Genomic DNA, 27,018 nt, shown 5'->3' with positions numbered 1-27,018 from the left:
AACAACAACACGGGGCAGGTCCTGAGCAACAACCTCAGGGGGCACAGGTGTGATCCATAGTCTATTCCTGCTATTCTGCCCCCTCTCTGGACTGAGGTGTCTCACCTGCCACGCGTGAGCTTCTCTTTTCTTTTGCTCTCAGAGTTTGGGATGATTTTCATTTAATGATTGTGTGGCTTTAATATATTGGCTATTCGGTCTGTCTGTCTGTCTGTCTGTCTTCACCTTTTCTTTTCTCCGTGTATTTGTTGAGCCTTTGCCATCATTGGCACTGCTCACTGTGGCATCCACAGACCCTCCTGAGTAATGACACCACTTGCTTTTTCTTTAAAAAATTTAAATACAGGATTCACGTTTCTTGGAGTTGGGTGGCAAAAGTAAAGGGAATTAAATAGGAATTTATGTTTTCAATATGAAAAACATCTCTCTCTCTCTCTCTCTCTCTCTCTGTGTGTGTGTGTGTGTGTGTGTGTGTGTGTGTATCAGCCTTGGAAGTCAGGGCTCCAAGCTCCCTCTCTTGGCATTGTGATACACATGTGGCATTTTAGCATTTAACAAATACCCCAAGTCCCATATTTTTACTTGTAAGGTAGAGATGAAGTCACATAGACTTTTCTGTCCAGGCTAATTTAGAACTGTAATCCTCACATCCAAACCTTCTAAGAGAGCAACTGGTTTCTGGCTCACAAAAAATTACGTTTCTAATATAGAAATTCAAAATGAATTTAATAATAGATTTCCACAAGAATGTGAAAATTTAATAAACAAGGATTTAGTCCATATTTTAAGAGTAATACTTTTTCTTTATTGACATTATGTAATTAGATAAATTTCACACTATTGTGGCATAATGATTCTTAGCTAAAGTCACTAACACATTTAAATCTTCACAATGCATCTTCTCATCGTCTTGATCTACAAAGCTTATGAACTCTACAGACTTTAACAATAAAACTGTTTCCTCTTTCTCTCTCATTCCCACCCTCCAATCATCACTGTTGAGTTGCTTAGTTCACTTTCATCAATGACCAGTGCCGCTGATGGGCCCTCTGCAAATTTTGGAGGTCTTGTTGGGCATGTGCTATGTCTCTAACATAACCAGAGGAATGAATTAGAGTAACTTGTTTGTTCAAAGAAGTCCTCACAGTAAACTAAGATGTGATACAGATTGCTCTCAGAGCCTCTAAATATTCTAGGCAACATCTATGTTTATCTTAATGTTTGTTTCTTCCAGAACCTGATCTCTCCCTGAACCTGGAGAAAGAATTTCTCTCAGGTCTTATCAGGATGATGTAGCACTTGGGGGCAAAGATGCAGCCTAGGAGACCTGCACTGGAGGCCAAAATGGAGAACACCTCCACGGCTACCATGGCCTTCCCCTTGGTGCTGTGGTAGACAGGCAGGAAGGTGAGCCACACACTGCAGAACACCAGCATGCTGAAGGTCAGGAACTTGGCCTCATTGAAGGTGTCAGGCAGGTTTCTGGCCAGAAAAGCCACAGTGAAGCTGGCCAGGGCCAGAGAGCCAAGGTATCCCAGGACACAGTAGAAGGCAGTGAGAGAGCCCATGTTGCACAGGATGATGATGTAGCCATGTTCAGAGTGTGCATCTTTGTCCACAAAGGGAGGAGAGATTCGCAGCCAGAGGACACAGAGGGTCACCTGGATGAGAGTGCAGATCGGAATGAGGAGGTTAGGAACCCAGAACAGCAGCCACTGCCTCGTGCTTCTCCCTGGAGCAGTGAGCGTGAAGGCCAGAACCACAGTGATGGTCTTGGCCAGGACTGTTGAGACAGCCACAGTGAAGACCACTGCGAATGTGGTGTGCTGCAGGATGCAGGTGGCTGTGTGGGGACGGCCAAGGAAGAGCAAGGAGCAGAGGAAGCAGCAGATGAGGGAGATGAGCAGGATGTAGCTGAGGGCCCAGTTATTGGCCTTGACAATAGGGGTGTCTTCGTGCTTGATAAACACCCCAAGAACAGCAGCTGTGAGTGCAGAGCAGCAAAGAGCTGTGCAAGCCAGAGCCATACCCAAGGGGTCTTCATAAGCCAGGAAGCCCTCAGTTTTCATCAGGCAGTGATTTCTCTGCATGTTGGCAAACTGATGATCTGCACACCTGGCACACTGCTCCATGTCTGGTGAGGTGTGAGAATCACTATTAGTTTGTTTAGTATTTGTCTTTCCTCTCAACCCCCTTCATTCAAGTAGCTATCACATTTCCCCTGATTCACCAGTTGACCAGTAGTGCGTTCAATACCAACAGAGTAACTCTATATCAAAATGCTTTCACATCAAATCTCTTTCTCACATTTCTTCTTCTTTCCCTCTTCCCTTTCCGTTTTTATGTTTATGTTTTCTTTCTTTCCTCCTTCCTTCCTTCCTTCCTTCCTTCTTTCCTTCCTTCCTTCCTTCCTTCCTTCCTTCCTTCCTTCCTTCCTTCCTTCCTTCCTTCCTTCCTTCCTTCTCTTTCCTTCCTTCCTTCCTTTCCTCTTTCCCTCCCTCCCTCCTTCCTTCTCTAGCTCCTTCCTTCCTTCCATCTGTCTGTCTTTCCTCCAGTGCTTGAACTCTGGCCATGGGACGTTTTTCAGAGTATTCATGCTCAAAACTACCACTCTACCACTTGAGCCACAGCTCCAATTACAGCTTTTTGGGTGCTTAATGGTGAGAAAGAATCTTACTGAGTTTCCTGTACATCATTACATGGAAGTTCCATCCTCAAATCTCAACTGCTTAAATCGCTTGGATTACTGGTGTAATATATGATTTCCAGCATTATGTTCTGCATTCTTGACAGGTTATACCACTCTGGCTCTCTGCTACTCATTCAAGACATAATGGAGAATAGAGACTCAGCCCAACCAATTCACTTTGTACAAGAGGGTCTAATGCAAACCTCAATCTCCTCATTACACCAAACACAAACTTCTTGAACATTTGATCTGTGTCAAGAACAGTGCTCCTCCACTGATATGATAAGGTCTGGGAAAGATCAGCTGGAGGAGGGAGAAGAGAAATGAAATGGAGATGATAAACTACTTCTGAATCTTTTATATTTGAAGAGTTGCTAGCAGCCTAGTGCCAGTGTCAGGCATGGAGTGACCATAACAAAGCCCGTTGTATTATTAGTGCATGCTAAATAGTAAATAACATTTAATTAGAAATGAGCAGCAATAGGCACTCAGAAATGAAAGGCTGTGTTAGGTCCACAATTCCATGATGATTTGCATATCATTTCAAAGATCAACAACTGGTCCTTGATATTTCCTTTTTTTCAGTTTAGCTCTTATTTTCTCCATTTCTCCCTTGTTTATTAAATATATGTTTTATTGTTAAAATACTGTACAAAGTGGTTACAGTTACATGATTAAGGTAATGAGTATTTTCCTATGGAGCATTGTTCCCCCTTTTTTTGTTTTTTTTTTTTAATGTTTTTTATTGTAAAAATACTGTACAGAGTAGTTACATTTACATGAGTAAGGTAAAGTGTACATTTCCCTTCTAGGATTTTGCCTCCTGCTTTGTTTTTGCCTAACCATCCCTTCTTTGTCCACATCCCCAAGTACTCCCCCAACAATGCCAAAGTTGTAAATTCGTTTTCAATATAGTGTCTTGTACATCTCCTGGCTCAAATGGGGCAATTGTATCCCTATTTAAGCAGTTTGTTTTTTCCTTGCCCTCCCCAAATTAGGAAAATGTATATACAAGATGCAGGGCACCAAATCCAATACATTGAAAACAGGGGTTATACCATGGGGGTGGAACATACCAAAGAAAGAAAAAAATCACATGGTCATTATAAATGCCCCAATCTTGGCGTTCATTTCATTTAACATCAACTTATATGGTCATAGTACCTAGCTTTTGACCTTTTCTGCTTGTCCTAGACAAACAGTAGGTATTACAAATAATGAAAACCATGGGTAAACATTTTCTTTAAATATAGAAAATGCGATTGAGTAGAGGGGAACATGAGTATTCTCAAGATGAAGTCTGTAATAGATTAGAAAATACAGTCAGAGATGTATGGAGGGCCAGTGGGTGTTTCTTCTAAGGAGAAGTATGGTTAACGTTGCCCTGGAACTCTGCGTGAAGGTGCATGTGTGTTCCTGCCATGTTACTGTAGATCACTCCACTGGCTTGCATAGACTGAAGGGTAGGAAGGAGAGATGGGGAATTTCTCTAACTAACAGACTCACCTGTCACATTAGAAATCTCATTCTCTGGGCAAGGAGTGCAATCAAAGCAACAGGTAGCATTTCCCTCCAGAGAGGCTTTCCTGAATCCAGGACCACAGCTCTCACTGCACACAGACTGAGGAGTCTGAGAATATTCATATGAAAGTTAGTGACATTTTATCCTTTCAATTGACATCTGAGAAACTCCAGTGATTTAGGGGAAAAGATAATCAAAACACATAATCTTTATATGCACACAGCAAATGAATTTACTGAACCTTCTTACAGTTTCATCTGACATGAGCTGAAGAATATGTGGGGCCTTAACACCCAGCACTCATACTATCGGGAAATCATGGAGCCTTGAAGTGTTGGATGTTAACTCTATGAAATTAGGAAATGGGAATTAATCCTGCATCCTATTCTTCAATTATGTGATCTGTTTACAGATGAATAAGAGCATGAGAGGAAAATCACTCAGGGAAATTTCAAACCCACACTCTAAAGCATGGCTGATTGCTGTAGAGGTGCTACTGTACCCAGGGCCATTCACATCTCTCTTGGCTTCCTAGCTGTCATGAAGTGGGTGAATTTTACTGGCAGATGCTCCTTTCATTACATCCTGTCTCACTAGACTAAGAAGCAACTCTCTATCCAACCATGGTCTGAAATCTAAAGGCAGAAGCAAAGCAAGCCCTTCTGCCTTCTCATTTGATTCCCTCAGATATTTTGTCACAGTGCTGGAATGATGATTCACAGGGGTCATTTAACTTTTATGATATTCACTATGCAAACATAGAACAACATTTTGATCATGATATGTTCCCCTGTTCCTTCCATGAATCTGTTAGTAAGAAACTTCCAGAAACAGAAAGTTTTGAAATGTACACCAATGAGCCATAGTTTCATTGAATTAACTTTAAAACAGGATAAGCTTATTGCTCATTTATATATAGATCATGCCATTATGGTTAGAAACGGCTGACCCTGGGGGAGAAATAAGGATGTGGTGACATTGCCTAGAAGCATTGTGTTCATAACCTGACTTAGGGAATTGTAAGGTCTTTCTACAGCTACTTCCTAAAAGGAATACATTTTTTTAAAAGGAGAGAGTAACAAAAGTAGAAATGACCCACCTTGGTAATTCCTATGGGCCACTCTATCAGATTTTCAAACAAAACCAGTTGTTGACTATGTGGCCTAGATGGAGAAAACTTGCCAACTTTCACCTTTTGTCCCAGACCTTCTGGAAAATTCCAAAAGCTCTTAATGTCATACTCTGCCTCCAATTTCCTTTCCTCATTCAAAACCACTTGGTCCCCAACAGGATTGGTAAATTGGATCTTCTTCAAAAAGGGATGCAGCTAAAAGGGACACATTATAGTATGGTGAAGTGTTTTCCAGTGTTATCACAGAACCCCAGAACAATGGATTACTCTTCATTCTTATCCCCTGATTCACACACAGCACAAGAATCCAACCAACTGTATCAAATGCAGGCCCACAGCAGACTAAAGTGTTACCAAGTTCTAAAACCTGGGTATCCAGGAGGGGTTGCAGAAACTCAATTTCAAGGGAATGAAACTCTAGCCACATCCAACAAAATAATGAATTATCATATGATAGGCCCCAACAGACTCTCTAAATTGCATTCCAATCACTTGTTTTGTGATTCTGATAAGAGAATCAGTCTGAAATATAGGTAAATAATAAACTTACTAGAATCATAGAATATTTGTGACAGCTATGAAAGATTACCTAAGCAAGACTTCGTTCTCTGCGTGTGTGTGTGTGTGTGTGTGTGTGTGTGTGTGTGTTTGTGTTTGTGTGTGTGTGTGTGTGTGTGTGTGTGTATGCCTGCCCTGTGGTGTGTTCTCACAGTTTAGGCGCTCAACTCGTTTTTTTTTTTTCTTTTCAAAGTAATCTTTCGGTCCATTGAGCCACAGCTCCCCCTCTGTCTTTTTGTTGGTTAATTGTAGTCATGAGTGAGCCACAGGTGTGAACCACTTGTGTGTAGGCAATATTAGGTTTTCAAGAACTAGTCACTCTTAGAGGAGATCTTCACTAGCCATACAACAGACAAGGGTCTCATATCTAAAATATACTTGGAACTCAAAAATTAAATGCCCCAATAAGAAATTCTCAAAGAAGCAACTGCCCAATAAATAAGTAGGCTAAAGCCTTAAAGAGAAACTTCTCTGAAGAGGAAAGAAGGATGGCCAATAGACACATGAAGAAATGCTCAACCTCCCTATCCTTAAAAGAAATGCAAATCAAAAGAATATTGTGATATCACCTCACTCCAGTTAGAATGGCTAAAATCAAGAACTTTAATAACAACCGATGCTGGAGGGGATGTGGACAGAATGGAACCTTACTGCATTGTTGGTGGGAGTGTAAACATGTTCAAACACTTTGGAAAGTAGTATGGATGTTCCTCAAAAGACTCCACGTAGAGCTCCCTTATTACCCAGCAATCTCACTTTTGGGCATTAACCCAAATGTTTACAAACAGGACCACACTAAAGATACTAGCATGACTATGCTTATTGCAGCATTATTTATTATAGGTAAGATGTGGAACCTACCCATATGCCCATAGTAGATAAATAGATCAAGAAAAAGTGTTATATATACAAAATGGAACTCTATGCCTCCATCAGAAAGAATGACATTGCCCAATTTGTTAGGAAATGGAAAGGCTTGGAAAAAATTATATTAAGTAGAGTAATCCAGGCCCAAAGAAACATAGGTCCCATGGATTCCCTTATTTGCAACATCTAGTATATGTCTGAGTCAAGCAGAAAAGTTCAGAGAAGGTGATGTTAGGGAAATGAACCCTAAGATATATATTCAAATGTTTTTTTTCTTTCATGTGATTGTTTCTAACACATTTATAAGTTTATTTCTTTGTTGCTTTGTATGTCCCTCCCCCACAGTATAACCCCTGTATTTGATGTCGGTATAATTTGTGGAGGGGAAGGGGAAAAAGAAATCGTTTAAATAGGCATACAGGTGAACCAATTGCAACAATGGGATGTAGAAGTCGTTATGGAAGGGATGGGAAGGGGAAACAAAGGAGGAGACTACAATGCTTGGTAAGAAATGTGCTCATTATCTTGCCCATGTAATTGTAACCCCTCTGTAAAGTATTTTCACAATAAAAAAACTAGTCACCCTTAATCTGTTATTTTAAAAAGGTACAAGGAGAATTTGAATATATCCTATTGAAAAGGGGACGGTTTTTTCCAAACATAGTGAGGATGGGGACAGAAGACACAACATTCCCTTGTCACGGATGCAGAGTTCTTCAAGAACATTGTCTTCACAGCTCTATCGTCACTTCATGGAGAGCACAACAGACTCACTTGTATTTGCCAAAATTGTGCCAGACAACCCAGTTGCATCTGCTATGAAAGCTTATATAGAAGTTCTGCATGCCTAGAGTAGGTCACCCAAAAGCAAACCATTACCTGTGAAGAGAGAAATGCCGTGAGTTGCCCATTGTGCACTCTTGTCTCTTCCATGTAATGAAGAAACATCTGGTGGAGGGCATGGGTCACAGCATACACAGCATTGTAGATGTTGTAACTCTCATCTGACATGGTCATGTCAAAAATGTGCCTCAGCAACCAATGCAGTGTGGCATTGTATGAACAGTGCCCCAAGTCTCTACAGTCAGACTTAATCAGTAGGCTATAAACAGACTGAATCCATGACCTGGGAAGGGAGTTATTTGCTGAGTTCTTGGAGAAGGTCTCTGTCAGAATAAAATTGGTGAACGCAGCAGTGTTTCTATGATGGTGAGAGAAGATAAGAGGTGCATGGAAAGAGTCAATCAGAAAATGTCTTTTAGCAATAGTCACATCATCATAGGGTGAGTTCAGGACCCAGACTTTGCCTGTAATTAAAAAGTGCCTACATTTAAGAATAAAGCTTAGTAGAAATTTACTGTCCCCATAAATGATAATCACATTGGTTGATAAGTCCATTAGCTGGCGCTGCATTGATAGATCATCTGATATATCTGAAAGGACATTGTAAGTGATCATGTTCTCAAAGGCAAAGCAGACTCTACTCTTGCCCATCTCTTCCCTCAATTCTGAGAGGAACCACATTCCATAGTTTTCTTCGGTGATGAATAGTCCCACCCAGTTCCAGCTGAAATGAAGCATCAAGGAGACCATGGCCAGGGCTAGACCTGAGTCCTTGGCAGACATCTGATAGACAGTCCCAAACTTTCCATGGTCACTCAGGAGAGGATCAAAAGTCCCAAAGGTGAACTACAAGCAACAAATGGAAACAACATTAGGAAGAGGATGGTCATAGGCAAATCTCAGTCCTGATGTGAACGACACAACAACTGGTAGTACAGTGGTGGGAACAAAAGTTTGCTTATCCCATTTGCAAAGTCATCTCCCATGTTCTGAAGTCTTTGTAGACATGTACAGATAAGGCTCAGAGTTTTGGGTCATCCTTTCCTCTCAACACCCCTCCTTCTATTTGCAGCAATGAAAATGTGTATGTCCCACCCACTTTTGGAGGCTTCTCCCTGTGAGATTATGCATTTGTAAGGGTTTGTGATCCCACCTCCTCTTCAGCCTGTTGAGGGCAGAGTCACTGTGGATATGGTTTCACATCTGCCCACCCCTCCCAGCCTCACCTGTGGAAGTTTGTATAGGTCCAGCAGTGTCCCTATTGGGACAAATGTGCTTGAGGTTCCTGTGAGTGCCGCTATAGCTTTGCTGTCTCTTCTGCAGGTGTAATTAGGGATGTTTTTATTCTTCCCAGACAGCCAGGTGAGTGGATCCTCTAACAGATCAGTACCTGAGTAATGCACAGTGTAGATCTCAAACCCCAGAGTCATGTTGGGTAGCAGATGGGAATTCTTGTTGATCTCCTCCACAGCCAGCATCAGGGTAAGAAGTAATTGGTATTTCTTTAAGTTGATCCTGCACAGAAATCACAAAATTTGGGTAGGTATACAAGTATTACAAATGATTAACTGCAAATCTCATGACTTTGTTGAATCAAATGTTGATTTCTACACACAGTAATATGTATAGATCCAACCAGGTGGCATTCTAATTTGGAGTCTAAGAAAAGTTCTTAGAATTGGGAGAGTTCCTGAACAGGTTTTGATCAGCATACATGAGATGACTTTTCTTCTGAGATTGCAGAGAGACAGAGAGAGAGAGAGAGAGAGAGAGAGAGAGAGAGAGAGAGAGAGAGAGAGAGAGAGAGAGGCGGGGGGGGGGAATGAGCCAGCTGGCTTTTCCTCTCTGCCCCATATGGATAAGTGAAAAACACTGCTGTGTGCTGTGACATAGGAGCAGGCCCAGCTTACATCCCAAATCATTTAGTCCCTTAAATTAGCTGTGCATATGGAAAAAATCTTAAGAAATTCAATTCCAATTGGGAGCAGATTGTCACCTGAGTTCAGCCAGTATGAACAGAGAGGCAGGGCCTGCTGTGTTAGGAGTAAATTGGAAAGCAATCTGCTTTGTGTCTGTGGTCGCTTGCTACACATTTGCCAATGGTGCATCCTTCTGCAAAGAAGTGAATCTTGCCTTGTGAGGAAAGTAAAGAAATCACAGAAGTACAAAATCCATTTGATGTGGTTGAGGAACACTAAGCTGACTCAGAGTATCTCATCATTCAAGGGGATTCCTAGAAGCAGAGCAAGATGGCAGCCAAGGAAGCTATAACATAAAGATTGCCTCACCCAACAATGAACAGAAGAGAGTGAGGGAGTGTGGACTGGAGGATACTTCTCTAGTAGAACAAACAACAGGAAAGGATGTGTGAGAAAAAGGGGAAGAAGCCATCTCCATTTTCCTCCCCATTAACAGCATTACTAGCTCATTATGGACAGAAACCCTCCGACATTGCAGGGAGGAAGAGAATTAAAGTTAAATCTCAGCACCATCCCCATACACTGAGACCAGTGCTGGGGATGTGCTTATAGTTTCTACTCTTGGGTCCAACCTTTAGATTGTGCCTCTAGAACTGGTTTAGGACAGAGAAGGAAGACACTGCCACAACCTCCCTCCTCCATCCTCGTGAACGACAGCAGCTGTGGGATACAACCTTATAGTGAGCAGGGCAGAAGATTGGGTCACAGTTTTTCTTAGAACCCTTTGTCAGGCATGTCATGATTGGACCAATTATCCAGAATAATCTAGAGGCACTGTTTGGTGCTAGCACCACAGCTTCCATTAGAATCTTTCAGGAGGTTTCGGAAAGTAGCTGAGGCAGAACCAAATGCCATTTGCATCAGTTTCCACCCTGAGTGGAGTAGGGTGACACCTGTCTTCTTGCTTAGCGTTGTGAAGCCACTGTGGCTATGTGACTCTGTTGTTATCTGGCTCAGTCCAGTCTCGTTGCACAGTGAATAATTTCAGGGACCACTGCCCTAGAAGGACAGTGCTCAAGATGGCACCAGGCAGGAACTGAAGGCTCTCTAGGAATCCAGTGTGCATTAGTCTACATCAGCATAAGCTAGATTGTGGCTTAAGTGTATCCACATGACAATTTGGGCTTTGGGGATGCTAGATAGCCTGAGTAGATGGTGGTGTTCACCAAGATGGTCCTGTGGCTTGCTTTTATTTTTTGTTTGTTGTGGGGCTTGAACTCTAGGCCTGGCATCTGACCCTAAAATCTTCACCTTAAGACTAGCTCTCTAGCACATGAGGCACAGAGCCACATCTGGCTTTTTTTTGCTTTACTGGAGATAAAAGTCTCACAGTCTTTTCTGCCTGGGATGGCATTGAACCCCGGTCCACAGATCTCAGCCTCCTAAGTAGCTAGAATTCTAGGCGTCAGCCACTTATGCCCAGCTTGTGGCTTCCTTTACAAAATTTACCATGCTGCTGTAGCATTGCATGGTTTTCCATCCCAATTATAATAGGTAAGACAGGGAAGTAAGATGGTGTTATTTTCCCACAGCTTAGTTTGGGCTAGGTAATAGCATTAGAACTGTGCCATGACCATATAGCCAGGACAGCCTCTGGCAGACTTTGTAATAACCTCAATACCTGAGAAAGTCATCTACAACCAGACAATCTGAATTCTATATTAGCTATCACTCATTGTATATTGTTGTGGGCATCTTGGCTCATGAGCACACCTCTACCACATTCAAGCTGAGTCAGTCTTAGTCCTCACCCAGCACTGTATTGGTCTTGATCTTAGTAGACTGAGGATGCTGTACTCAGGCAGGATAGACTAAGGAAAATGAGGCCTGGTTAATGCATTCCAGGAATTCAAAAACTCAAAGCTTAAAGCTTGTCCATCTACTTCCCTTAATATTAAGGTAATGAAGTCATTTAGGGGAAAATGGAATAGAATAGATTAGTAAAAAATGAGGTATTGGAAGCTCACAGTAAACAGAGAGCTATTCATCCATCTAAATAACTTAATATTAAGGGACCAAAGTCATTGAGCACAAAAAGAAGCTGGATAAATTAAGGAAAAAAATGAGTCCTAGAGAAGGCAACTCAGAAACATGTGATTTAGAAACACAGGGCTAGTATCTTTACTTCAAAGAGAGGCAACAGGTTGCATTGCTTCCTGAGAGATGCATTTCTCATCATATGAATTAACAGTTGTCTTGTAGGGCAAATGCCTTCCCCCCAAAAGGCTCCCCCAAAACATATGCAACATCCTACGCCAAATATAGATAACAGCACACCTTCCTTCCCTGTCATCTGGAAAGAATGGCCAAAACATACAGAAACTCAGAAAGTGTAACACCAGGAGTGATTAGTGCAAAGATGACAAACTGATGTTTGTGTAACTTTGAAGTCAGACGTCCTGCCTTTACCATCTGTATACCCCTGGCAGCCCAAGAGCTGTGTGTCTCTCCTCAGTTAGAGTGTGTCTTTGCCTTTTTGTTTCCTGTTTGTCTACCTGCTTGTTTGTTTTCTTCCTTACTCAGGAAAGCTCTGCCAGATTTTCTTACTGTTGTGACTTGTCTAGAATTTCTTCTTCTGTGATCAGAGTCCAAGATCCCAACTGAAGAGTCCCTACTTTTAGAGGGAAACTTCATTAACCTTCATCAGTTTTGGTGACCCTGTTGGTTAGTATTCCAGGTGTAATAGAGTTCTGGTGGCCACAGCTGTGTCTAAGGCCTGTTCCAGCACACAGATCTTGCTACTGCTAGGCAGAATCCACTCACAAGGCCATTCCCTGTGGATGAGGCATATGGGCCTCCTGTGCACCCAGGAGAAGGCATATTTGGACCCATGACTCATTGGGGTTCTGGTCAGGTTTTTAGAACCACAGAGTATTTGTCACCAAAATTGCTTTTGGTTTTCTCTGCTGCTGAAGTGGTTTATTGCCTCACAGCTGACTTCTCACAGTCCCTGAGCTCCCTCTAGTGTTGACATTGTGGAAGTCACTACAGACTCAGGAATACTGAAGCCTGCATGGAATTTCTGGAAAGACAGGCACAGACTGGTATAATTCAGAGACATTTGAAAGGCCAGATGGTATCACATACCAATATGAATCAAGAATGTTCCAGAACGACGAGTTCTCCTAGCATTCAATATAATCATTTTAGGGAAATTCTCATAGAGAGAATCTCAACTTCATGGATGTTTGCTGATGTCATTGTGTGCAATGTAACTGAGGCTTGACATCTAGAATATCAGTAATACTAAATATGAACTGGGAACTGGTGGCTCAGGCCTGCAATTATAACTACTAAGAAGGATGATATAGGAGAATTTTGTATTGTATTCACTTTCGGCAGTAATGTCTGTGACACATTTTTTGTGCAACTCCACAGAAACTGTTGCAGAGCTGTAGGCCAAGTGGTAGAGTGCCAACCAGGACAGAAAAAATGCCAAGGAACAGCCATAAGGACTTGAGATGATGCATGAGTACCAGAGTGTGTGTGAGCATGCACACACACACACACACACACACACACACACACACACACACACACACACAGCTCAATTTGAGAATGGACAGTGAAGAGGATAGCTCTGACATCTCCCACCTCCCATGGCGGTACGTTTCTAATGCTGGGTTTACACATGAGCCCCATCTTTCTCACTCACTTCCTCACCACACTAATTTGGGTTCAGTATCTCTCATAAGTCTCTCATGGAATAAAGTATTCCTCTCCTGAACAAACCCCATACAGGGTGTTTCCACACAACTTGTCTGAGAAGATTCATTCATGACTTCCCTAGTTTACAGTGAATTGTATAGATCTGAAAGTAGTGAGCTCACCTGGGTCAAATGCATGAATGAAAGTGTGTATAAAACATATGAAAAAGCCAGGCACCTTTGCTCACACCTGTCATCCTATCTATTCAGGAGGCTGAGATCTGAGGAACAGGGTTCAAAGCCAACGAGGGCAGAAGAGTCCATGAGACTCTTATCTCCAATAAACCACTAGAAAATTGGTAATGGCACTGTGTTGCCAGCAATCGAACACTTGTCTTAAGCTGAATTGCACAGGGACAGCATCCAAGCCCAGAGTTCAAGACCCATTACTGACAATATATATGAAAAAAAACATTCAAATCTAGTTTAGGAAGTTATTGGCAGGGAACAATAAATAAGGAATGGAAACAGAGTTTTTGGGAATGACATAGGAGACAGGCCAAGACATGGATAGCAGGACAGAAGCTTACTTACATTAGTTAAGGGAAAAAAATCAAATCTGTCATGCATCTCTTATTACTAATCTGTCCAGCAGCTCCCCATTCCCAGCTTTGCTGACATGAAATAACCCCAGAAACAGAAACTGCAGGTCTATCCTAAGAAACATTGCCCTGAAAGAGGTCCAAACATTGGTCCTGTTTTAAGAAGTATAAAGAGCAGAATGGATTGAAGATTCCCTGGCCTTTGTCCTATGGATGGGGACATTGCACTTCAGTGTCTTTGTATGGACTCTTGGTCACCCCAGTGACCCTGAGTAACAGTGATGAGTGGAGGAGTCACAGTGATGGTGGGGTGGTCGGGACATCTCTGGAAAGGGGAGTGGAGTGGAAGACAGAAAGCAAACTCTGTACACTTGGAAGAAAGAAAAATATTCATTGGGAACACCTGAAATGAAGTAGAGCTGTTGTAATGAGGGCAGTGTAGAAGATGCAGAGCACATAAGTGATTGTGTCCAAACTTCCCCCATATCTGACTGTAACCCAAAGAGAAAATTCAAAATTTAAGAAAATCCAAGAAATCACTTACTGAATGTTCTGTTGCTGCAGGGTAGGGTCATTCAAGCCTTGAACGACCAATTCCCAAGAACAGAGGGAGTAAAATCCAGCAATGACCACATCTCCTTTGCTGCATGCTACGGATTTCTCTGTGCAAATGTGTCTGCCATCTTCAGAGAAAGTGATCAGGAGAGGATGCTGGAGAAGAAGCAGTGTCAGAGCCACAGGGAAAATTGCTGCTGCTTTGACATGGAGCTGTGTTTCTGGATGCAGACTGTGCCTGCAGTGTCAGGTGGGCGTCTAAATGGATCTTCAGTTTTTGTGGCTTCTTGATACATGGAAGGCCTCCACTGTCCTAGAGGAATACAGAGCCCATTCTGCCCACTCGCTCTGCATCTGGGGCCCAGATTCAAGGTCAAAACAGAAGTTAGAAAACATGTGTACCATTTTCCTCTCCACACCCTCAAGACCATGATTTCATCCAAGACAGTAGATAATGAAACTCCAGGGATGGATTCCTCTCTTGTTGAGTTGTTCACAAACTTGTGTGAAAGCAAAAAGTTGAAAACAAAAAAAGCACAACCAATCAAGGGTCACTAAGGATGATGGGAATGGATGACAGCAGTGGATGCCATGTGAAGGTCAAATGATCATAGAGCGCCATGGCCAGCAAAGGCCCAGTCAGAGTTATTGGAGCACCATCAAAGATGAGGATGGGCAGGCTCACAACCTAGGCAGAAGGGAGACACAGAAGTTATGTGAAATGACCCATTCAGGTTTTTATACCAACTGCACATGCATAAGAATCCAGAAGAGCTCAATGTATTTATTTACTGCTGCAGGTATTACCAACAGTGTCCCGGAATTCTACCATTACAGATAAATACTTCAAGGTCAATGCACTTTTCCAATTAGACATTTGCACTCTGAACCTTGAACTTCTTCAGTGCTTGCATGTTGTTGACCATCAGACTGCACCTATCAATATATTGGCAGTCCACTGTTAGACAGAGATGTTCCATGATCTATGACTTTCTGGGAACATAGCAGGCCTGCACACTGAGGATCCTGGTAGATGTGGGTGTATGGATGGGTCTTGCTCTGCTGTGTCCACATCATGTCCTGAGTGCTCCGGGAATTCTTGTTCCCACTTGGACAACCGTGTGGTGCCAGCTCTGTCCATGTCTCCCTACCTGTCTTCTCTATTAGTTCCTCATACTAGAAGTGAAACCAAGGTCACAGCATAGGTTCCTGCTCTGCACAGAGTTCACCATGGTGGCTGGTTCTGTGAACTGGCTGCATATATTTATGAGGAAGGTCTTGGCAAATGTAAATTGGAAAAGTAAGGATGCAAATGCTATTTGGTGTTGGTAGCCAGCAAGACCTTGCAAGAGCATCAGTGCTGGGGCCTAGCCTGACTCGGGTTCTGAGGTAGAAATCTTTGTTGCTTCTATACCCAGGATTATCGGTATGAGCCAGCTGTGGCTGGCTCAGAGGACAAACTTTTATCCCATTCTCCTCATCTATTACTCTAACTATTTCTGTTCAGTCTGCCCAAGAGAAGAGGCCCTCCCCACTTCCTCTTCACCTGCCTGAAACCAGTAATCACCTGTCAATCACCTGACTGGGAGTCAGCAAAGGACCCCACAATCTGAGGTCACTTCCTCATCCATAGAGGTCACTTCCTGGACCATCCTGGTCACACCTCCCTAGGACAGTGAGAAGTTCCCCAGACTCTGTGGTCACTTCCACATCCGCTGTGGTCCTGGCTTACGACAAGTCACTTTGTCTCTCTTTTTATTTTCTTCTTTTTCCTTTTCCTCTGTCTTCTCCATGGGCCTCCATCTCCTGAGGGTGGGCAATTTGCCTTTTCTGCCTGAACCGTGTATCAAGTTTCCTTGCTGGAGAAGCTAACAATTTCTACTTCATTGTCATTGGTGTCTACTCTAGTACTCTAAGCCTTCTTCTCCCTACATTTCAAAAATAAGAGAAAACTTGGGGATCTGTGTTGCCTCTATCTGTCTTTGTGCTTTCTTTCTGTATGTCTGTTTGTCTGTGTGTATTGTAAATGTGTTGTACGGACGAGTTACCATTATGTAAATCAGGTATTGAGTACATTTCTGTTTTTACAATGTTACCCAGTTTTTCCCTCCCTACCCCACCCACAGGTTGTATGCTTCATTTTTCAAATGGTGCCCAGTATATACCACTGCTGCATTTGTCAGGGTGATTAACTGAACACGATGTTCTCCACTTCCACCCATATTCCTGAATCAAACATATAATTGCATACTCAAGACTCCTTGTGTCTGTGTGACTCAATTTACTTTTTCCATTCATGTGTTGATTGGAACAGAGCCTGGTTCTGCAACTCAGCTTCTAAGTAGTGTCATAAACATAGACATAACAAACACCCATACTAGTGTGTGTGTAATATGCATGTAATATTATATCTTTTGTCATATTATATTACCAATGGTGTTATAATATTCCTTTTGGCCACATCCCCATTAGTGTCTGTTATTATTAATTTTCTTGATAATTAATCAACTTATTTATTACCAATTATTTTATAATAAGCTTTATTTTATGAAACTCAAAATGTACTCATCTGCTACTTACTTGAACATTTTGTGGGTATAAAAATTGAAGATGGGAAGTGGTGCTGTGACTGAAGTCGTAGAGTGCTAGCCTTGAGCTGAAGAGCTGAGGGACAGTGCTAAGGCCCAGAGTTCAGGCCCCACAACACACCAAAAAAAATGAAGACTGTTTTTGCTTTTGAAATCATTTTGTATCCAAATGAAACCAATTTGTTTCATCAATTCCCTTTCTCAAGACTTTCATTTACTAACTTCCCTTGGTCATGAGATTTGAACTCTGGGTCTAGGTGCTGTCCCTCAGTTTTCAGCTCAAGGAGAATGCTCTATCCCTTGAGCCACAGCACTGCTTTTGGTTTTCTGGTGGTTAATTGGAGATAAGAGTCCTAAGGAGTTTCCTGCCTGGGCTGGTTTTGTACCCTGATTCTCAGATCTCAACCTCATGAGTAGCTAGGATTAGAGGTGTGAATCACTCTCACCTGGATTCCTTACTGAGTTTTTAAAAATTACATGTTTAATTAAATCTTTGAAAACATTTGATCTCAAAATGACATTTTTAAAGATGTAAAGTAGTAATCCTTAGACAAACTGGTTGGAAATTGATATTTCCCATTTGGTTTTAAAGCAGGGAGAACAGGAGAATCACATGTAGACTGACATTGCATGAAGAGTCCAAACTTAACAAACTTGAGGGATCTCAGACCATCTCTTGGTGTTTTCAAAATGCAGCTGATTGCATCACTTTACATATCACTCTTGTAACTTTCTTCAGGTAATATTTAAAGGAAAGCAACTTTTAGTTAAAAACACTCATATATTGGCCTTTTGGTGTGTAAAGAATTGAGTAATAATAATAATAATAATAAAAGAATTGAGCAATAGCTGGGAGTCACTGGCTCAAACCCATAATCATAGCTACTCAGGAGGCTGAGATTTGAGGATCATGGCTCAAAGCCAGCCTGGGCATAAAACTTCATGAGACTCTTAATCTCCAATAAACCACTGAGAAAACTAGGAGTGGTGCTGTGGCTCAAGTGGTAGATTGCTTGCATTGAGCTGAAGAACTGAGGGACCAAGCCTAGGCTCAGAGTTCAAGCCCTGTGACCGACAAAAAAAAAAAAAAAAGAAAAAAAAAGAATCCAGTAACATAAATTAGGTTTTACATTGAAGTAAATAACTAACCAAAGCCAGGAAAATTTAAACGTAGTTTCTACTTTTTTCTTTGACTCTTAAAGGAAACGACAATGGGAAAAATATGTATGTAGAGCAAACTGCACGTTATCTATCTGACCCATATCTATAAGAAAGTAGAAAATGTGAACACACACTACAAGATTGTTTTGTCAAAGGAATCCGGGGGGGGGGGGGGGGAAGAAGAAGGCAAGTATGAGTTTGGATGAGTTAATATTGGCAAGAAGTGGCAAAATAAGAGAAGTAAAATAAGAAAACCATAAAACTCAAGGCAATATTCTTAGCTTTGGATGGTCTCAAAGCCAGTTAGAAAATTTCTACCTTCTATCCCTTTGGCTGGTGGAAGCTACCAGTCCATTGCCAGATCCTCCTGGGAACATATGCAGATACTTCTGGATCACAGTACCCAGTCTGGTTGGTCCATGAGCCATTCACCACCTGTTAGTGCAGGAGTGCGGCTTCTGCCTCTGGGAGCTTCCAGATCTACCCCTACCAGGCCAACCAACCTAGGGTGCAGGCCTCACCGGGTGCATCAAGCGGTCCCCAGACATGACAAGCAGCATGTCTAAGCTGCTTAGCCCCTGCACATGCTTTGGCGCCTCTGGGGAAGACGGGGCTCAGGGTCCTGCTCTGGAAGGGGAAGGATACTCCCAGCATGCCCTGGGGCATGGGGCAGTGAGCATCATAAGAAGGAGACCTGGGCCTTGAGCATGAGGGGCTGCATGTGGCTAGGGCCTTGTCCGTGTCTGAGGGTTTGTTCAGCAACACCAACTCAGGGCAGATCCTGAGCAGCAGGTCCAGGGAGCACGGGTGGGATCCATAGCCTATTCCTGCTATTCTGGCCCCTCTCCTGGTTGAGATGACTCACCTGCAACGTATGGGCATCTCTTTTCTTTTTTTCCTGCTCTGGCATATTTGGTTGGTTTTCTTTTTTTAAAAAATTTATAAGTTTTTTTTATTGTGAAAATTCCGTACAGAGGAGTTACAATTACATGAGCAAGGTAATGAGTACATTTCTCATCAAGCATTGTTGCCTCCTCCTTTGTTTCCCCTTCCCATCCCTGCCCTTCCATCTCCCCACCCTTCATCTCCCACCGTTGTTTGGCTTTCATTTAATATATTGGATATTTTTTCTCTCCCTGCATTTTTATTTCCTGGTATCTGCTGAGCCTTTGACATCATTGGCACTGCCCACAGTGGCATCCACAGACCATCGTGAGAAAAGACATCGCTTGCTTTAAAAAAAATTAAAGACAGGATTGATGGTTTTCAGAGTTGGGTCCTGGGAAGAAACGGGAATAAAAAATTAATTTATGGAAAAAATCGTGTGTGTTTGTGTGTGTATGTGTGTGTGCGTGTGTGTGTGTGTGTGTGTGTGTGTGTGTGTGTGTGTGTATACCAGCCCTGGAAATCAGGACCCAAACTCCCTTTCTTGGCTTTGTAATTCACAAGTGGCATTTTACCATTTTAGAAATACCTCCCGTCCTGTATTTTTACTTGTAAGTTAAAGATGGAGTCTCATACACTTTTCTGTCCAGGCTAATTTTGAACTGTGATCCTCAGATCCAAGCCTTCTAAAGTAGCCATTAGTGTCTGACTTGAAAAAAATTGCGTGTATAATATTGAAATTAATAATGAATTTAATAATAGACTTCCACAAGAATGTGAAAAGTTAATACAGATGACTCAAGGTTTAGTCAGTATTTTAAAACAGTAACACTTTTTCTTTATTGAGAATAATTACATAAATTTCACAGTATTGTGGCATAGTGATACTTAGCTGAAGTCACTAACATATTTCAACCTTCACAATGCATCTTGTCATTGTCTTCATCTACAAAGCTTATGAACTCTGCAGACTTTAACAATAAAACTGTTTCTCCCAAATTGGGTGATATGTACATTTCTTTTCTTTTGCTCAGTATCAGCTGTTTCCACTTTCTCTCGCTTTCCCTCCCTCCCATCACCAGCCTTGAGTTGCTTAGTTCACTTTCATCAATGACCAGTGCAGCTGATGGGCCCCTCTGTTGTATTTTTTCACCCATTTTCCTGTAGTTCTTTGCCCTCCTCTTAGCTTCCCTTAGATGTGCATGCTTATACACCATATATGCGGTCCAGTATATAGAGTCATCTAGAAACTATATAACAAATTAGGAAGCCAACCTTTGTTTCTTGTGTCTTGTTTACTTTGTCATATCTCATTGTAAAACAGTAACACTTTTATGATGTGTAATTTAGTCCAATCAAGAGGTGATTGAACACCACTGGATCTGAAAAATGTAAGTAGAAAATAAAGCAGTGGAAGAAAGGACACACTATCTTTTGCCAGCATGGCTAAAGAGATCCCCTCAAAAATCTAGTGTTTCTGTTGTTCTCTTTTCTCCTCTTCTTCCATTTCTATTTGGGTGTCCTTAGAGATTTGGTCCAATATGATGCACAAATTGACTCATTGTGAGCTCTGGGCATTGATTTTACCAAGGTCCTATGGAAGTCAATGATGAGCCCATCCTTCCTCTCCTTTACTTGAGTAAAGGAGAGACAGGTATAGGTTCCACGCTTGTATCCTCTGACACAGAGGCTGGCAATGGCCAGCTTCTGGTTCGTCAGTCCTGAGGATGGAGCCTGAGCTTTCCTTGGGCTCCAAGCTTGAAAAGATCTTTGGTTCTTTACCCCTTGGTTGTATTTAAAGGCAGAAGCAGCTCTACCTAGTAAGTAATGATGTAATTGATACATTAAGAGTCTTGGAAATATCACCTATTAATCATACATAAGAACATAATTGCTTTGGGTAGCCAGCAAAAATTATTTCACACTTGTATTCACAGTTCACCAAGATTTATACGTCCTTAGTTGTGTTTGGTTAGCAGAATGGGTAACCAATGTTTTTTTTCTACCTACACTGTACTGGCTCTGTTTCCTGTTGAAGTCTTCCCCTACCTACAATACATGTATTATTCTAAACTCTTTCTGAGTACTGAAAAGGAACTGTTGCAACAATATTAAAGGCCTGGACCTCATTTATCAAAACAGCATCAATGGTGGGGTGCTGGAGGCTTATGCCTGTAATCCTAGCTACTCACAGGCTGAGATCTGAGGATTGTGGTTCAGTGCCAGCCCAGGCAGGAAAGTCTCTGAAACTATCTCCAATTAATCACCAGAAAACCAGAAGTGGTGCTATGGCTTAAGTAGTAGAGCACTCTCCTTCAGCTGAAGAGCTCAGGGACAGCACCCAGGCCCAGAGTTCAAGTCCCAAGACTGACAAAAAAATAACAGCATCAATGATATTATTCAGAACTTCCTATTTTTTCCAAGCTATGATCTCTGTCTTCTGTTTGTTCTTTTTATTTCATATGCTTCAGCTTTCTGTACTTCACAGTGAATTTCCATCTTGGCCACCTAAAGAAATGAAAGTGATCTGATGTTCTTATGGGTTTTGTTTTTTTGGTGCTGGTTCTGATAGTTGAAGCCAGGGTCTGGGTGTTGTTTCTGAGCATTGTTTTTGTGAATACTTGAACCATGTATACATTCTGACTTTTGTTGGTTTACTGGAGATAAAAGAATCATGAACTTTCCTTCCCAGGATGGCTTGGAACCATGATCCTCACATATCAGCTCTCTGAGGAGCTAAGTTTACAGGCCTAAGGCACTGGCACTCAGCTAAGTGTGAGCAATTTTAATGTAACTTGTGACTGTTTAAACACAAACTGTTACAACTGTGTTTGCATTGGGCTTGCTGCTAATGGGCAAAAGACATGAGATCAGAATCATTCTGGTACGTTGTCCTCTTTGACAAGGTAAACATTCATTTTATTTTCCTGAGAATCCAAGAACAGGTGCCTTATACCTTAGACTCTTTCCTTAGAAATGACTTAATACTAACTTCCTTTACTATTGGAGTATGATGAATGTATAAGGGCAACTTCCTATTAATTATTAGCCCCAAATTGTAAGTTTATACTCAATAAAGGGCAAAAAATTATTGGATTTGAAGTTTTCATTTCTCTAATGGGCAAGTGATCAGATATTTCATACAGTTTGTTGTAGACATTTGACATGGCAGTCTAACACCCATTTACTTTATTTACTTAAGCTGTTTTGGTTCTCCTTGAAGTTTCATTGCAGTAAAATTCATCAACTCCTCTGCGTTGAATACATAGTTGTCCAACAATAGCAGCCATTACACAAGCACCTACAGATCAGTGAGCACTCTCTTCTTTGATTCATTGTAAATGGAATAATCTGTTGGGCTTCCAGACATTTCTATCTTTGTGCAGATACTTTTCTGTTTTCCAGCAATGGCCCAGCAGAATTAGAGGCAACACTGTGTGGGTTTCTGTCATGCATGTGTGGGTGACATCTCTCCACTGAGCCACAGCTACAGCATTGAATGATGTCAAGATCTCTGCACTCAGAGGTATGAGCTTGCTTGTCCTTTGGACTCCTGACTGTATAATGCAGTGGTGGCCTGACAATATTCCCACTTCAAGCTCCTGAACACTTTTGATGTCTTAAGGGACTCTTCTGAATCATTCTTGTTCTCATAGAATTGTAAAGAACACTGAAAGTTATGGAGTCTGTCGTATCTAATGTTTTTGTCCTCTCTTTCGGTTTCTTTTTCTCTTCTTATAAATGATTCCATTTCTCCATCCTGAACAATACATTAAAAAAAGGAGAGAATGGAGATGTATAAATGACCCACCTTGGTAATTCCCGTGGGCTACTTTATCAGATTTTCAAACAAAATCAGTTGTTGGCCATGTGGCATAGTTGGAGAAAACTGGTCAACTTTCACCCTTTGTCCTAGACCTTCTGGAAATTTCCAAAAGCTCATAATGTCATACTCTGCCTCCAATTTCCTTTCTTCATTCAAAATCACTTGGTCTTCAACAAGATTGGTAAATTTGATCTTCTTCAAAAAGGGATGCAGCTAAAAGGGTCACATTACAGTTTGGTAAAGTGCTTCGCAGAGTTATCACAGAACCCCAGAACAATGGATGCACACAGATTTTCCTTCCTTCCCACCACATGATTCACATACATCACAGGAATCCAATCAACTGTATCAAATTCAGACCCACAGTGGACTAACTTGTTAAGAAGTTTCTAAAACCTGGTTTTCCAAAATGGGATGGAGAAACTCAATTTCAAGGGAATGAAACTCTAGCCACATCCAATTAAGTATCATTATTTGGTTAGAATTCATATTAGAATTCATTTTATATGACAGTCTTCCATCATCTCTTTATAATGAATTCCTATCACTTATTTTATGATTGTGATCAGAGAGTCAGCCTGAAAACTAGATAAACTATAAACTAAGCAAAATCATAAAATACTTATGACAACTATGAAAGATTACCTTAAGCAAGACTTAGTTCATGGTGTGTATGTGTTTGTGTGTGTGTGTGTGTGTGTGTGTGTGTGTGTGTGTGCCTACCCTGTGCCTCAACCAAAGGGCCAAGGCACTTAACTTAACGTGTTTTTCTTTTTCTTTCAAAGTAAACATTCCATCCATTGAGCCACAATTCCACCTCTATCTATTTGGTGGTTAATTGTAGTCAGGAGTAAACCACAGGTGTGAGCCACTTGTGTCCAGACAATCTTAGGTTTTCAAGAACTAGTCACCCTTGATCTGTTATTTTGAAAATGCACAAGGAGAATTTGGATATATCCTATTGAAAAGGGGATGGTTTTTTTCCCACAGAGTGAGGATGAAGACAGAAGCCACAGCATTTCCTTATCTTGGATGCAGCGATCTTCAAGAACTTGTCTTCAAAATTCTACAGTCATTTCATGGTCAGCTCTATAGGCCCAGTGTCTCTTGTATTTTCCAAAATGGAGCCAGATGCCCTGTACTATCTGCTATGAAACCTTCAATAGAAAAGCTGCATGCCTAGAGCAGGTCACTTAAAGCAATGCCATTACCTGTGAAGGGAGAAATGCCCTTGGTTTCCCACTGTGCATTCCTGGCTCTTCCATGTGACGAAGAAACATCTGGTGGAGGGCATGGGCCATGGCATACACAGCGTTATAGATGTTGTAACTCTCTTTTGACATGGTCATGTCAAAAATATGCCTCAGCAACCAATTCCTACAACCATTGTAGGAACAGTGCCCCAAGTCTCTGCAGTCAGACTTAATCAGTAGGCTATAAACAGACTTAATCCATGACCTGGGAAGGGAATTATCTCCTGAGTTCTTGCACAAGGTCTCTGTCAGAATAAAATTGGTAAACCCAGCAGTGTTTCTATGATGGTGAGAGAAGATGAGAGAAGCGTGGAAAAAATTAGATTTGCATATGAAGAAACTCTCAAGAAATTCAATTCCATTTGAGAGCAGATTGTCCACCGGAGTTCAACCAATATCAGCAGAGATGCAGGGCCTGCTGTGTTAGGAGTAAATAGGAAAGCAGGCTGCCTTGTGTCTGTGCTCGCTTGCCACACTTTTGCCGATGGGACACCCTTCTGTAAAGAAGTGAATCTTTCTTTTGTGAGGAAAGTTAAGAAAACAAAGAAGAGCAGGGAAGGTGGCTCAATGGTAGAGTGCTTGCCTTGCATGTATGAGGTCCTGGGTTGGATTCTTCAGCACACATAAGCAGAAAAAGATGGAATTGGTGCTGTGGCTCAAGTGGTAGAGCGCTAGCCTTGAGCTGAAGAGCTAAGGGACAGCTTCCAATCCCAGAGTTCAGGCCCCACAACTGGCAAAAAAAAAAACAAAACAAAACAAAGAAATACAATTCATATCATGTAGTAGAGGCAAACTAAGCTGACTCAGAGAATGTCATCATTCAAGAGGATTCCCCAGAAGCAGAGCAAGATGGCAGCTGACAAAGAGAGAATATAAAGATTGCACCACCCAACAAAGAACATATGAGAGTCAAGTGGTGTGGACCTGAGGGTACTTCTCTAGTAGAACAAAGCAACAGAAAAGGATGTAGGAGAAAAGGTGGAAGAAGCTATCACCATGTCCTCCCTATCAACAGCATTAGTAGCTCATTATGGACAGAAACCCTCCAACATTGCAGGGAGGGAGAGAATTAAAGTTAAATCTCAGCACCATGCCCATACACTGAGTCCAGTGCTGGGGAAGTGGTTATAGTCTCTACTGTTGTGTCCAAACCTTTAGATTGTGCCTCTGGAACTGGTTTAGCACAGAGAAGAAAGACACTGCTACAGCCTTACTCCTCCTATCTTGTGAATGACAGCAGGTACGGGATACAACCTCCTAGTGAAGAGGGCATAAGAGTGGGTCAGGGTTTTTCTTAGAACCCTGTGTCAGGCATGTCATGGTTGAACCACTAATCCAGAATAAACTAGAGTCACTGTTTGGTTCTGGCACCCCAGCTTTCATTGGAATCTTTCAGGAGGTGTTGGAAGGTCCCTGAGGCAGAACCAAATGCCATTTGCATCAGTTTCCACCATGGGTGGAGTAGGCTGACACCTGTCTTCCTGCTTAGCCTTGTAAAACCACTGTTGCTGTGTGACTCTGTTAACACGTGGCTCAGTCCCAGTCTTGTTGGGCAGTGAATCATCTCAGGGACCATTGCCCTAAAAGGACTGTGCTCAACATGATATCAGGCTGAAACTTAGGTTGCTCTAGGAATCCAGTGTGCATTGGTCTTACAGCAGCACAAGCTATAGTGAGGTCTCAGTGTATCCACATGACTGGGCTTTCTGGATGGGATATTAAGCCTGAGTGCATGGTGGTGGTCACTGAAATGGCCCTGTGGCTTTTTTTTTGTTGGTTGTGGGGCTTGAACTCTAGGCCTGGGTTTTGACTCTGAATCCTTCAGGTCAAGGCTAGCTCTTTAACACTTGAGCCACAGTTCCACCACCAGTTTTCTTACGTTTTTGTGGAGATAAAAGTCTCAAAGTCTTTTCTGCCTGGGCTGGTTTTCAACCCTAATCCTCCGATCTCAGCCTTCTAATTAGTTAGGATTACAGGTCTCTGCCACCACTGCAAAGCTTGTGGCTTCCTTGACAAAACTTTCCATGCTTCTGTGACACATCCTGGTTCTCCATCCCACTTGTCATGGGTAAGACAGAAAAGCAAGATGGTGATATTGTCCCACAGCTTAGTGTGGCCCAGGTGATAGCATCACATCGGTGCCATGACCCCATAGCCAAGACAGCCTCTGGCAGAGCTCTGTAATCATCTCAGTACCTGGGAAAGTCATCTACCACCAGACAATCAGAGTTCTACTCTAGCTATCACTAATTGCATATGGTGGGCGCAATCTTGGACCATGAGCCCACCTCTACCACATAAAACCTGGGAGGATCTTAGTGCTCACCCAGGGCTGTCTGGTCTTTTTTTTATTGTGAAAATACTGTCAGAGGGGCTACAATTACATGGGCAAGATAATGAGTACATTTCTTATCAAACATTGTAGCCTCCTCTGTTGTTTTCCCTTCCCATGCCTTCCTATCCTCCCCCTGCTCCCCCAATTCTCTTCCCCCCAACCAAAGTTGTAAAGTTCTTTTTGTTTTGTTTTTTTTTGTTTTTTGTTTTTGTTTTTTAAATTTAATTTAATTTTATTTGTGAACATACTGTACAGAGGGGTTACAATCACATGGGCAGGATAATGCATACATTTCTTACCAAGCATTGCAGCCTCCTCCTTTGGTTTACCCTTCACATCCCTTCCCAGCATCCCCCCTCTCCCCCAATCCCAATCCTTCTCCTTCTCCCCCTTCCCCCCCCCATACCGACATTGTAAAGCTCGTTTTGGACATGACAACTTGTACTTCTCATTGTTGCAACACGTCCACCTGTATCCTTAAACAACTGGTTTTTCCCCATCTCCTCCACAAGTTATACTGACATCAAATATAGTGAAAGAAGGGGTTATACTGTGGGGGAGGGACATACAAAGCAA

The 27,018-nt window shown here is 42.0% G+C and overlaps 1 protein-coding gene and 2 non-coding genes across 3 annotated transcripts; all 3 read right to left on the bottom strand.

Annotated features, from left to right (window-relative positions):
- Window positions 1–235: 235 nt before the first annotated feature.
- LOC122120027 lies at window positions 236–321 on the bottom strand. The gene has a single exon (XR_006149649.1). It is a non-coding gene; the product is annotated as a small nucleolar RNA SNORD35 (small nucleolar RNA).
- An 893-nt stretch (window positions 322–1,214) lies between these two features.
- Window positions 1,215–12,002, bottom strand: LOC122119611 (vomeronasal type-2 receptor 116-like). The gene is made up of 6 exons (XM_042693619.1): window positions 11,908–12,002; window positions 8,838–9,126; window positions 7,648–8,457; window positions 5,311–5,538; window positions 4,196–4,319; window positions 1,215–2,134 (listed from the first exon to the last, which is right to left on the bottom strand). The coding sequence occupies exons 1-6, from the start codon at window positions 12,000–12,002 to the stop codon at window positions 1,215–1,217; spliced, it is 2,466 nt and encodes an 821-aa protein (XP_042549553.1).
- Window positions 12,003–19,291: 7,289 nt separating this feature from the next.
- On the bottom strand, window positions 19,292–19,377 carry LOC122120002. Its single transcript, XR_006149624.1, has one exon. It is a non-coding gene; the product is annotated as a small nucleolar RNA SNORD35 (small nucleolar RNA).
- Window positions 19,378–27,018: the final 7,641 nt, after the last annotated feature.

This window comes from Dipodomys spectabilis, unplaced genomic scaffold, assembly GCF_019054845.1.
Source record: "Dipodomys spectabilis isolate Male_0828 unplaced genomic scaffold, ASM1905484v1 ptg000173l, whole genome shotgun sequence".
Taxonomy (NCBI): domain Eukaryota; kingdom Metazoa; phylum Chordata; class Mammalia; order Rodentia; family Heteromyidae; genus Dipodomys; species Dipodomys spectabilis.
Note: the sequence above shows the minus strand (reverse complement) of the source record. Positions and strands in the feature narration are given on the sequence as shown.

Excerpts from the sequence above, each read along its gene's own strand:
- LOC122119611 (XM_042693619.1), bottom strand. The coding sequence starts at position 12,002 with ATGGTAAAGGCAGGACGTCTGACTTCAAAGTTACACAAACATCAGTTT. Across the intron at positions 5,539-7,647 it reads CGGCATTTCTCTCTTCACAG|CTGCATCCCTTTTTGAAGAA; the intron begins GTAATGGTTTGC and ends TGTCCCTTTTAG. Across the intron at positions 4,320-5,310 it reads GGCCCATAGGAATTACCAAG|ACTCCTCAGTCTGTGTGCAG; the intron begins GTGGGTCATTTC and ends GAATATTCTCAG.